This window comes from Cynara cardunculus, assembly GCF_001531365.2.
Source record: "Cynara cardunculus var. scolymus isolate 2C chromosome LG 3, CcrdV1, whole genome shotgun sequence".
Lineage (NCBI taxonomy): Eukaryota > Viridiplantae > Streptophyta > Magnoliopsida > Asterales > Asteraceae > Cynara > Cynara cardunculus.
In genome coordinates, this window is record NC_037530.1 from 1,842,272 (window position 1) to 1,856,300 (window position 14,029).

At 35.8% G+C, this 14,029-nt stretch overlaps 1 protein-coding gene across 1 annotated transcript; it reads right to left on the reverse strand.

Moving 5' to 3' along the window:
- Positions 1–2,550: 2,550 nt before the first annotated feature.
- Positions 2,551–12,384, reverse strand: LOC112508539 (pleiotropic drug resistance protein 2-like). Its single transcript, XM_025113199.1, has 16 exons — positions 11,978–12,384; positions 11,631–11,751; positions 10,971–11,059; positions 10,508–10,883; positions 9,251–10,242; positions 8,411–8,571; positions 8,002–8,105; positions 7,750–7,915; positions 7,470–7,648; positions 6,851–7,183; positions 5,849–6,139; positions 5,671–5,754; positions 5,463–5,596; positions 4,742–4,969; positions 4,220–4,646; positions 2,551–2,820 (listed from the first exon to the last, which is right to left on the reverse strand). The coding sequence occupies exons 1-16, from the start codon at positions 12,382–12,384 to the stop codon at positions 2,551–2,553; spliced, it is 4,362 nt and encodes a 1,453-aa protein (XP_024968967.1).
- Positions 12,385–14,029: the final 1,645 nt, after the last annotated feature.

Consider the following 14,029-nt stretch of genomic DNA (forward strand, 5'->3'; position numbering starts at 1 on the left):
ATATATATATATATATATATATATATATATATATGTTGTATATAAAATAATATATATAATATATTGTGTGGTTTGAACTACGGTTTGAAAATTCAAAACTACAAACTGCATTGATATTAATGTTTGGTAGAAATGCAAACAGTACTACGAAAGTTTTTACTCACGTTTTACGATACAATAATGAAATGAAAATCCATAATAGAAAACTATAAGGATGGTGCTTGATTGGTTTGAACTTGGCTTCAAATTTTAAAAGTACCAGGAAGTCTCAAGTTCAAATTCAATAAGGAATAAAAATCTCCTTGTGGTCACGGAGATTTAAATGCGATGACTCCAGACTATCTGCAAAACAGATGGTTGGCTTGAGATTAGTCGACTCGCATAGCAGTTGGATATTCAGGTTAATAAAAAATAAAACATAAAATCCATAATAGAATAAGTAAATGACTTCACTAATTTGTTGACCCCTAAAGTCAAAGGCCGGCGCCGACCCCACCACCCCTTCTCCACTCTTTTCGCTACCGTGAGTCAAACTACTGAAATTCCGGTCCAAACACTTGAACCGGGTTGTTTATCCGACAAAATCTCAAAGGGAAATATATTAAGTTGATACGGAATGATTTAAGAGGTATTTATGATATAATATAAAATAAAATATAATTTTTTTATAATTGTTTATAATGAAATTAGGGCGTTGAATGGTTAAGGGAGATCAATGATAGAGACATTTTTTTTGTCAAACAAGATTCACCTCTTAATAATTCAGAGGTTGTATCTTAATGGAACTATTAAGAGGTAAACAAACAACCCCAAAATCACTCATAGGGTTTTAAAACCATTAAGAGACAAACTTTTTTTTGTCAAACAAGATTCACCTCTTAAATATTCAAATGTTGCTTCTTAATGAAACTATTGAGAAATTAACAAACAACCCCTAAGTCTTGATGTTGATGTATATAAAAAAAACCTTACAGATAAGGATACACTTAACAATATATAGGGTGCATTTAGCTCGTCCAATCTTAAATCCAATTAAAAAATGGTGAGCAAAATGCATCCGTACTTGCTAATTTTCTTATTACACGCATCAACATTAATACATACTTTTTACATTTTCAATATATGATTTAATCTGATTCTGATATAAATAGAGGTGTGTATAGCATTACCCTTAAAAATTTAATGGTATAGTTATCCTCTGGTCTTTCAAAAATTTATCAAAAATATAAATCTAAGAGGTCGTTTACCCAAATGATTACCGGTGAGATTCAATACGGCGTTGTATGGAACAATTTATTCGGTAAGCACTAATCGAGTAAGAGTCGTCACCCTCCACTTCAACAAAATTGGTTTTATATAACGTCTAAAATGTCTGAGCGTCCTAATAAAATACTTTATATGACTTAAGTTTATAGGACCAAATCAAAAAGTGTCATATCTAAAAGTGTTACATAGGTTTATAGGATACTTTTAGACGTTTTAACAAATTTTTAGGACGGTTTTAAAATAAAGTGTGGTATTGCAATTTTATACGGCACTATTTGATGAAATGTCTTACAAAAGATAGGTTTTGATTAGACATTTTCAAGAGTAATCTGTAAAATAGCTAATATGACACATTATTTTAAGAATGTTCTAAAAAATCTGTTAAACACCTAAAAGCGTTTTATAAACCTATTGTAATGTTTTTCGTCTATAGGACACTTCCCAAAAGTGTCATAAAAATATCTACTACGACATTTTATTTTAAGAGTGTCCTAAAGAACTTGTTAAAATACTTAAAAACATTCTATAAATCTATTGTAACGCTTGTAGATAGGACATTTTCTAGTTTGATGTTATAAACTTAAGTTCTATAAAGTATTTTAGTAGGGCGCCTAAACATTTTAGGAATCCAATTTGTGGTGATTGATTATCTGATAAGACTCTCGGTTTTTGTCGTTGATCCTACTGGTAAGATTTTCTATCCTTGCCATATTTATCTGATAAGGTAAAGTTACACAATAAACGTTTACCTGGTAAGTATTTGATAAACGGACCCCAAATATCACATTATATATTTGTAAAAGAAACTAAGGGTCCGTTTGACAGACACTTACCCGGTAAACACCAACTGGTAAAATTTCACACTGTCACTTACTTACCCAATAAGATTTTAGTCAACAAAAATGGTACCATATGCAACAATTTATCCAGTAAGGACCAACCCTGGTAAGAGTCGTCGCCCTCACTTACTGGGTAAGACTCTTGGGACTTGTCTTGCTCTTACCGGGTAGGATTCTTAATCCTTGTCATACTCATCCGATAAAGTAATGTGACTTGGTAAGCGTTTATCCGGGTAAGCATCGGGCAAATTGGCCCTTAAGTATATTTAAAAAATATATAACTTTACTAACGATTAAATATCATTTAACTTTTATTTTTATGTAAAATATAAACATACAATCAACATATACAAAATTACAAGAAAAACCCCTCTTTTTCGGTTATTCATCTGAATAAAAAACGTCCTGAAAGTTAAACTGAAGAGAAAACGATGACGGTTTTGGATCAGCGTCTTTGGAAATTCAACGCCTTGATGCCGTATACGAAGACGGCAAAGAACAGTAGAACCCAACCAACATGAGCAAGGGCTACGTATGGGAGGAAATCGTGTTCATATCCTAGGAATTCTTTAAGGTAAACCTTAACCTCGATGTTTCCGTGTTTAGGCACATGAACGAGGGTTGTTTTGTCGCCAACTTGAGACGTTATAAGCCCGTAGATCGTCCATGCAACGGGTGAACCCCAGTAGTACCATCTCCACCAAATCGGAATTTGCTGCAAAATTTGATCAAACGTTTAAAACGAAGGTCATCATAGATAAGTGTCATTCACACTACAACAAAACTGACTTTATATACCAAATGACCCTTGGCCTAGCGGTATGTGAGTCATTGGTCTCTTACGAGATCATGGGTTCAAATCTCACTAAAGGTGAGGAGGGTGTATGAGTTTATTTGTTTTATTTGCCGTATATAAATATTATATACTTAAAAAATTGACTTTACAGTACATCAAATATAAATCGAGTTGTAAAATCTTCAAAATGTAGGTATTAGGTTACTTTTATTTGAACCCAACCCAACCCGATGAACCCAATATCCTTTTATTTCTTATATTTAATATGATTGTTGAGTTTTTATTAATATGTACATCAAACAATTACACTATTACATATTATCTTCATAGACATATATTGTCAATTTATTATCCTTCTCTATATAATTTATTTGTATATATGTTCGGTAACTGTGAACATATATATATATATATATATATGAAAGTTGAGAAAATTAATTGAATGTGATATACTTATAATTTAAGAAGTATGAATAAGTTGTATCAAATATTTGACAAGGAAAAAGAAATTATAAGTAAAATAGAGAAAACAACATATTCAATGTTAGAGAATACTATGATATACCAAAGTATCAACTCGACTAACCCGTACAGTTTGGTTTGGGTTGGGTTGGGTTGGATTGAGATTTTTCAAACTGCAAGTATTTTGAGTTGATTTGTTCAAATATCTTCAACCCGATCAACTCAACCCATTAGGACATTTACCTAGAATGTGTAAGTGTCCTAATAGAATATTTTATAAACTTAAGTTTATAAGATCAAACTATAAAGCGTACTGTTTAAAAGTGTTACAATAAGTTTATAAGATGTTTTTAAATGTTTTAACAATTTTTTTGACATTTAAAAAATCCCGTAAGTTACTTTATAGGACACTTTTAAAAAGTGTCATATAACCCGTCTTTTTATATGACACGTGTTTAGAAGACATTTTTCCATATGGTGTCGTATAAAAAAAACTAATACGACAATTTAATTTAAAAGCGTTCTAAAAAGCTTGTTAAAATGCCTAAAATTGTCCTATAAACCTATTGTAACAGTTTTAGATGAAACGTTTTTTGGTTTGATCCTATAAACTCAGTCCTACAAAATATTTTATTAAGATGCTTAAATATTTTAGGCGTCTATAAAACCAGTTTTGTTGTAGTGAGTATTATAAAAAATTTGCTAAGACGCCAAAAAGCTTCCTATCAACTTATTATAACACATTTACGTCTGTTTGGTCCAACAAATTTAAGTCTTAAGTCTATTAAGACATTTAAACATATTGGAGTAATATAAAGCCGATTTCGTTGTACTGCTAACGGTTCAGTTTACTTACCTCTCTTGGGATGAGAAAGCCGGAAAACAAGTTCCAGAAGCTGAGGAAAAACGACATGACGATGGCCGCGATCTGGTAACTCGGGGTGAGAGCAACAAGCATCATCCCGTATAACGTGAAGTAAACGAAGCACATGAACACGTAATAATAGAACCATAAGAACTTGCCCAACTGCAACTCGAATCCGATCATCGAGTAAAGCAAAAGACTGTAAAGAAACGTTTGGATCCCGACGTATATGGTTTCCACTAGAACTTGAGCGAAAGCGTAAGGCAGAGCTGAATACATTCCGGCAGCTTTTTCTCGATAGAAAACCGTCCGTTCAATCGCTACAACCGATTGAACGGCAGACGTGTTTGTTCCTCCGAGGAACAAAACCGCAGCGTACATGGCTCCCATCAGATTTGACAAATCTTGTTGTTTGGTCCTGTGGTTAAAAACAGTAGTTTTTCTGTTAGGATATTTAAACATATTTGAGGTTTTATAAAGCCAATTTTGTTGTAATGTAAAATTTTGTCTCACATTTTGTTTCCTTTGTCCCAGAAGATGATCCCGAAGATAAGACCGATAACCGTCGTCATGAAGAATCGAACAACGTTGTACTGAGGGTTTCGCCAATACGACCAATGTTGTTTCCAGAAACACGCTTTGAACTGTTCGAATGACGGTTGCGAAAACCGCGTAGCAAAGTGAAGATCGTGCGAATCTGGTGGCGGTGTGCTCAACTCTTTGATAAGCTTTTCGTTTCTCCTATAAATCGATCGCCCGTCGAAAAGAACACCGTAAGTTAGAAGATTTAAACTTAGAAAACCAGAAATTTTGAAATTTCGCTGTAACAAAATTGGGATTATAAGACGCCAAAAATGTCTAAACATCCCAATAAACTGCTTTACAGGACTTAAGTTTATGAGACCAAACAATAAAACGTCTTATCTAATAATGTTGTAATAAGTTTATATGACGCTTTTAGAGTTCAAAAACTGCCGTTTTTGACATTTTTCGATTTCAATTTCGAATTGGTATTTTTTATTTGGAAAAGATACACTGATTCATAACATTTTTTTCGATTCTCTGTTCAAAAACACTGAATTTTATCGGATTGAAATTTCGATTGTACCATCGAAATACTTCAATCTGAAAGTGTTACACGACTTTCAGTGGAATCCAAGCAATCGAAAACCAGAATTTCTAACACTTAAACATTGTTGGCGTTCTATAAGTCCGATTTTGTTGGGGTGCTTACCGATAAAGGTCCGAATTCGCGAAAAGTTCTGCAAAATCGACTCCGATTTGAGCTTCGACTGCGGTAGAACTAACATCTAACATCCATGTTGCTGGATTGTAACCTTCTTTGATCTTGGAAACGCCATCAATAGTCTGCAAAAAAGTTTGAAAAATAAGATCGTAATCCAGTTTTAATGTCGGAATGAGCAAAAAAGATCGTTTCTTACTTCGAAATACTCGACGAGAAGGTGCGAAAAACGCCCGAGAGGTCCAGCATATATCACTTGCCCTCCTCTCTTCATCAAGAACAGCTGCAAAAAGATAAGATTTTTTTCGAGTTTTAAGCGAACCCGAATGGTTAAGAATCGTTAGATCAGTGGAAAATGAAACGGGTATGGATCAAACCTCATCGAAAGCTTCGAAAATGTCGATGCTCGGTTGGTGAATAGTGCAGACTACAGTTCGGCCGGTGTCCACCGTGTTCCTGACCGCTCTCATCACGATGGCGGCAGCTCTCGCGTCTAGACCGGAGGTTGGTTCGTCCATGAATATGATCGAAGGGTTTGCCACGAGCTCGACGGCTATCGTGAGTCGCTTTCGTTGTTCAGTCGATAAACCGTCGACTCCCGGAAGTCCCACTAGCGCATGTCTCAACGGACCTAACTCTACAAGTTCCATCACTTCCTCCACAAACATCTGAGTTTGCGAGCGAAAACCGATTAGAAAGTTCATAAACTTAATGTAACATGTTTCTACAACAAAATTGGTTTATAGTACGCCTAAAATGTTTAAGCGTCATAATAGAATACTTTATAGAACATAAGTTTATAGGACCAAACTATAAAGCGTCCTATTCAAAAGCGTTACAACAAGTTTATCGGACGATTTTAGGCGTTTTAACAAGTTTTTTAGAACGCTTTTAAAATAAGGCGTCCTATTAGCTATTTTTATCACAGTGTCCTATAAACCCATTTTTCTATAACACACTTCTTCAAATAATGTCGTATACATAAAATAGTTAATACGACACTTTATTTTAAAAACGTTCTAAAAACTTGTTAAAACGCCTAAAAACGTCCTATAAATCTATTGTAAGAACGTTTTTTTGGTTCAGTTCTATAAACTTAAATCCTATAAAGTACTTTTTTAGGACGTTTCTACATTTTAGACATCGTATAAAATCAATTTTGTTGTAGTGTTAAATATTTTAATATCTCATAAGCGACTTATTTTATGTAGTATTCATGATGAATAACCTTGAATAATAATGGATATTATTCATCATGAATATTTGTCATGACATTCATCGTGAATACGACACAAAATAGGTGTTTGTGGTTTCTCAAAATATTTAAGGTTCCTAAATAAGTCTGCTTTTTACGAGTAATCTAACATTTTTCTGGATACCTTTCGGGTTGCCTCATCGACATCTGAAGCCAATCGAAGCCACGCAGAATACAAGAGGGATTCGTAAATTGTGACGTGAGGAGAATGTATGTCGTTTTGTTCACAATAACCGCTAACACGAGCGAAAGTTTCTTGGTTCTTTTCGTAACCGGAAATACTAATATTTCCTTCAATATAGCCTCCGGTCTTTCGTCCGGCCAACACATCCATCAACGTCGTTTTTCCGGCACCGCTTACCCCGACTAACGCCGTTAGGATTCCTGGTCGGAATGCACCGCTCACATCTCGTAAAAGCTGCAGTCGGTTCTCCTCTACGCCTTGCCTTTTCATTTCCTGAGGGACGTAACACCACATCAGCCAGACAGAACAATTAGGCCAAGTCTGATAACCATAAGCTAGCTTATTGAAACATTACTTTAAAAACTTGACTTTCTACATAAAGCTCAACCTAGAAGCTTACTGAATAAGTCACTTTCTATATCATTAAGCCATTAACAATTGTATATAGTTGTCCGAATAAGTTGTGAGTCCTATTAAGCTCATTAAGCTGCTAACAAATAAGCGCTAATTATCTGGTAACAGCTGGCTAGTTTATCAGCTATCCGCTACGGGTTCTTACCGCAGGCATATCGACATAGTAGTTCACGTGATCGAACGCAAGAGACAACGGCTTGAAGGGCAACACCATTCCCTTTTTGCTTATTTCGTTTGGTTCAGATTCAGTCGACATAGATACGGACTTCTTCTTCTTCTTCTTGCCATCATTTTCGTCTACAACAGATTTCGAATCCACCATGGCTGCATTTCGAGATTCGAAACACAAAGACGATCAGATACATACGTGACATCTAGATTCAGAAAATCAAGAAATCATATCGGTTTTAGAAAAGTCGTCTTACGGGTTAGAAACGTAAGCGCTAACACGAAGCAGATATTGAAGACGAGAGAGAACCCGAAGAGTGCGAGAACGCAAATCCAGTACCAATGGCCTTCGGTAAACATTCCTCTAGCCTTCAGAAGTTCTTTTCCGACAGTCGATTCTCGATACAATGTGTCAAAATTTTCCTGCACACAATAACATTTGATTGAACCCGTTTAAGATACAAATCGAATCACAATGGCTACGTTCATCGGTCGCTATCTTGACTTACCGCGCCCCACCGTTTGTCGAGAAACTCAACAAGAACGATAGCGTTTTGTCCATACGACATCGGAGAGAGGTAATATGCCCATCTCATCCATGGATGAAGATCATCTAGCAAGAATAAAAAAAAAAAGTACAATCAGTAACAAAATCAGTTTTATAGAACGCCAAGAAATGTCATGTAAACTTATTACAACGCACCTTTAGATAGGACAGATAAATGTTTGACCCAATAAAGTTAAGTCTTATGAAGTAGTCTATTTGAACAATTGGTATCCTAAAAAACCCGATATTGTTGTAGTGGTAACATTTTTATATATAACACAGTTGTTTGATCATATAAACTTAAGTCCAATAAAGCAGTCTATTAGGACATTTAAGCATATTTGACGTCTTATCGTTGGTTAACTACTAACCTTTCGCGATGATGAATCCACCGAGAACGAAAACCAACAACAACGTGAACGTGCCGAGAGTGTTGGCCACGACCTGTGTTCTTCCTAGTGCAGCGATGAAACGGAATAGACCTAAAGCCATCTGATGTATACCCAAGTACGCCAAGAGTTGTCGGAAAAAACTGAAACATTACGGTCATAAAAACATAAAAGGGTTCAAATTATCGACCGAAAAACCCGTTTTTTTTACTCTAGAAGTCAAACCGAATAATAATCAACTTCAAAATTCATATAAATCTTGCACACGCTCGTCGTAAAACTTTAGCTGTAAGCTATCACTACAACAAAATATGGTTTATAGGACACTTAAACGTTTAAGCGTCATATCTAAAAGTGTTGCAATAGGTTTATAGAATGCTTAAACGTTTTAACAAGTTTTTATGACGTTTTTAAAGTCAAATGTCGTATTAGCTATTTTATATGACACTTTTGAGAAATGTCCTATAAACCCATCTTTTTATAAGACGTTTTTTAAATGGTGTCCTATAAAATAGCTAACACAACACTTTATTTTAAAAACTTGTTAAAACGCTTAAAAACGTTCTATAAACCTATTATAACACTTTTAGATAAGACGTTTTATATTTTGATCCTATTGATCCTATAAATTTAAGTCCTATAGAATATGTTATTAAGACGTTTAAACATTTTAAGCGTCTTATAACCCAATTTTGTTGTGGTTTAAGGTCGAAACGAAAAAAAATCTGAGGTTAAATATGTCTAGAAACGTATGAAATCCGAATTCTAGAAGTTTTACGGTTGACCCGAAAAAAGTCAAAGTAGAAGGGTAGAAATGCGTACCTACTAGCGGACGGAGCAAACCCGATGGTGTAATAAGTGAGTAGAATCCAGATTCCGGATTCTAGAAGTGAAAGCGGAAGTCTCAGAAGCCAAATCGGAAGGGCGAAAGCCCAAGCCGGATAAAATAACGAGTCCCGTTGTTTATAGAACACGGGTAGCCGAAAAATTGTCAAAGCAAGCTCGGCCATCCCGTTAAACATAACGTTAATTAGACTGAAAAACAACGCGCCGTAATACTTTCCACCATCATCTAGATCACCGTACTTCATCGTCGTTCTAAAGAAAACGGTCAATGTGAATAACGCCATGATCGTGATTTGGGTCGTCTTGAAAATGTAGACGAACGCATTTCTCTTCATTAGAAGCCATTCTCTCGATAAACATGCCTTAAAGAGATCTTTATTCGAGATACCGTACTTATGGGTCACTAGAGCGGCCGGATGGGCGCTAGATTTGTCGTAAGGAACATGAAGCACGGCCGTAATCTTGAAACCGATGTGAAAGTTGCGGAAAAAATGAACGAAATCATCTACAGAAACATATCGGTAAGCGATACTTTTGTTGAACCAGTACTGTTCTTGATCTTTTCTCGAGGTGACTTCTTGTAGAAAGTCCGCAACTCCTTTTCTCTCGGGGCATTTGAACCCAACGTGCTCGAAGAACTCGAGAACGTTGTTTCTCGGGCCTTGGTAGACGACTTGACCTTCGGCAAGCAGGATTATGTCGTCAAAGAGTTCGAACGTTTCCGGTGCCGGTTGAAGGAGGGAAATTATCATGGTTATGTCCATGATGTGAACCATTTGTCTCATGTACTTTATGATTTGGAAGGTTGTGGAACTATCTAGACCGGTCGAGATCTCGTCCATCAGAAAAACCTTCGCGGGTCCGACCAGCATTTCTCCGGTGGTCACACGTTTTTTCTGGCCACCGGAGATACCCCTCCGCATCTCGTCTCCCACCATTGTGTCCGAGCAAATATCCAACCCGAGCAGCTACGGTACCGTAACACTCGTGGTTAGCATTCAAATTTATCTGATTGCGGAGTTGTAAAGTATTACAACTACGCAGAAATAGAAATATAGGGTTGTAGCTTGTATTCTACAACCCTATAATGCATCTTGGTTTTAAATTACAATTATGATATTTTGACGTATCTGGGGTCCTATGAAAACCGCTTTTTTGGGTAATAAATGCGATTAGGATGTAAAATTAACCTTGCGGTTTATTGTTTATTTGACGGAAAAGGGGAAAACGTACCCGAAGGACATACTCGGTGACCAAACTAGATTCTTGTCCAGAAACCGATATCGCTTTCATGAATGCATCAAGTTCGGCATCCGGTTTGATTCCTTCGGCTTTTTCTCGTCTCGACAATTCCGCCAACATCTCGTACCGTGCCCCGACTCCTAAGCAACGTCCCGAGAAATCCATGGTCTCTCTAACGGTCATTTCTCCGTGGTGTAGATCGTGTTGACTAATATAAGCACAAGTTCTTTGAGGAACGAATTCATCCATTTCATGGCCGCAATACGACACTTTTCCCGTTACTCTCAGATCCGTTTCGAGCTTTCCTGCTAGTGCTTTCAACAATGTGGTCTTTCCCGAGCCCGGAGGTCCCAGGAGTAGAGTCATTCTGGAGAAACGCCGGTTTCGTTAACAATTAGAAACCAAAACTATCGAAAATGTGCTAGAATTGTAGAGATTTACGTGAATTTCTTACCTAGAGGGTGTCACAATTCCGGATACTTCATGAAGGATCTTAACGACCCTTTTCTTCGATGGAAACAGCCTGAAGAAACCAAGAACGTTCTGGAAACACGATAAAAACAGCGAATAAGATCGAGAAGTTTAAAAGGGCTATTTAGCTCATCGACCTTCTTCAGAAACTCGTCTTGCAAAATGACCCGCTAGTGTCTTGCTAAGTTTTTACGGAAACAAACAATTTTTGGACCACGGGCAAATTGTTTTAAACCCGAGCATGCCAGATGAAGTTCATCGAGCTTATACATACATATATAGTGTTGGGTTCCGGTGAGAATGGAAATTATGGTGAGATACGTAAGAAGAGATCTCCACCATTGGATCAATCCTAATTGAATGACAACACTATTGAGGTGCACCGAGATGCATCGAATCAATTCCCTTATATATCGTGTGAAAAAGGAAGTTATGGCGAGAAGCATAAGAAAAGATATGAACTTTGATTACTTTTAATCTCATGTCCACCCATGAATTATGCTTTAGAAGAGAATTCATCTGGTACACCTCACTCGTGTTGACATTCAATTAGAATTGATCCAAGGTGGAAGCCTCTTCTTACGCTTCTTATCATAACTCCCTAGTAATCGAACTGCACATTTCAAGAACATCAGAAACTTGCCTCCATCGAATTGATAGTAGAATTGAGCAAGGTTGGAAGGGCTCTACTCCCAACAAATGCATCCCCTTCGATCGACAAATTCTCGTATCTGATCTCGATCTTCGGAATATCGATTCCGACCCTGGTCACAACAAAAGAACACGAATCAAATGAAGAAACTAATGTAATTTTTTGTCAATTTCGAGTGTTAAAGAAGCCTGTTTATGCCCTCCTGACAACTGTTTTCTAAATCCATGACATTTTGACAAGTTTCTATGTATTCTTTTGTTAAACAATAACATTCTCAAAACTGTCAGAAAAAGTCATAAATTTTTAAGAAAAAAAACTTAAAAGAAACTAGTATTTACCTATCGATACGATCTCTAAGCCGTTCTAGAAGCCGTTCGTTATCATTATCGATCGTTTGTTGTATATTCTTCATTAGATTCTGTCTCTCCTCCGGTCCAAGATTCGTGACATCAATTTGTTCACGAACGACCTTCCCATCTTCCAAAACTTGAGTCAAGAATCCCATTCTTAACCGATCGTAAGTCGGGAGCCGCTCGATGGCGGCCCACATGAGTTCGTCCTCATCGTCTTCTCTCCCGCTTTTCTGGAAAACATCATCGCCAGGTGTCATGAATGCTTCTCGAATACTAGCCGTACCCCACCCCTTCTTGCTTCCGGAAGCCAAGCTACCTTTCCGGCTCATGTTCCGGCTCATACTCCGACTCATCGTCCTCATCAAGTCATCACCGGTCAGTGCCGAAGCCATTTCTAGAACCCAGATAGGAAAGCTCTAGAAGTTTTATATGAACATGAAGAATCTTGATTAGATTTGTGGAGGAAATGTGAGGTTTCTAGTTTTCTAGATTTTAGTTGTTAATTTATAGGGAGTGTGAATGGTGATTTCTAGGAGAAATTGGTGTTTAGAAATTCTAGTTTTTGTCGTTTTCTGAAGGGTCTTGCTTTTAAACTAGTTGACCACATTTTCTTAGGTTCCAATTTTATAAAATAAAGGTAAATTGTAAGAAAAAATAACGTGTTTTAAATTGATTTTTATTTTGATTATTTTTAAAAAAATTATTTTGGTATTTAAGATGTAAAGTTTTAAAGATTTAAGTATTCGGGTTATCGGTTGAAAATTAATTTTAGGTTAAAAAAGAGATTAATTTAAGATTAAAAAAATCATGTCACTAATCATGTCAGCAAATAATATTGGGTTGGATATCACATCACTTGCCACATCAGCATGATAACCGGTTAATGCTTTATCTGGTTACACGGGTACTTAAATGTTTAAAACTTTACATCTTAGGTACCAAAAGTACTTAAATGTTTAAAACTTTACATCTTAGATACCAAAATGGAAGTTTTAAGAGTACGTTACCCAAAATAAGAATAAAGTTAAGGTATGTTATTTTTTCATGTAATTTGTCCTAAAATAAAGAGTAAAATATAAATTTGGTTCATGTGATTTGTCAAATATAACACTTTTTGTCCCTTTAGTTTCAAAATTACATAATAGCCATCGTAGTTTGAAAAAACATTTCAATTTGGTTCATTCTAACGGTTGGTTAAAATTTTCGTTAAGTTAAAAACACTTTAGTTCTTCTATTGACTTTTTTTGTCTTTTACCCAATCAAAAACCAAACGAACCAAATTTATAAAGACTATTTTGATTGGATAAAAAGTAAAAAGAAATGGAGAAAAGGACAAATACGTCCCTTATTTAACAAAATATGTTATTGGTCGTTAAAAGAGAGATCAAATTTGAACGTTTTTAATAACCACGATGACCATCTTATTATTTCTAAATTGTAAGGATGAAAAATGTTATTTTTTACAAACAATAAGGACCAAATTTGTAGTTTACTTTAAAAATAAATAAAAAATTAATTTTGGACCCATTTATTCAGTTTTTTGTCTTCAATATTATGTCACAAGATTCTACAAATTGGATGAAAGCTCTTAATTTTAAATGGCAAAACTCTAACAACGTTGGACCTAAAAAATTTGTACAAATCGAATGGTATCTGATTGGTTTGAGCTTGGCTTTAAAGGTTAAAAGTGTCTGAAAATCTCAGATTCAAATCCAAAAAGAAATAAAATTCCCTTATGGTCACAGAGATTCAAATGCATGACTCCGGGCTATCCATACTTTCCTCGCACATTCCACGGAGGCCCGATATGTCTATTGTATGAAATATGTTAGTTAAACGACTAAAGGTCACTTGTCCAACGGTACTTGGATGACCCTAGAACTCAGTCTTCCTAGAGGTCAATGGTTCAGCAACCGTCGAAATTAAGTACTTAAAAACCGACACTAAGGCCTTGTTTATTTTTCATAAAAAAAAAACTCTTATCAATATCCTATGTTTGATGTTAATATGCAAGACAATTCAGACTGTTTATTTTTT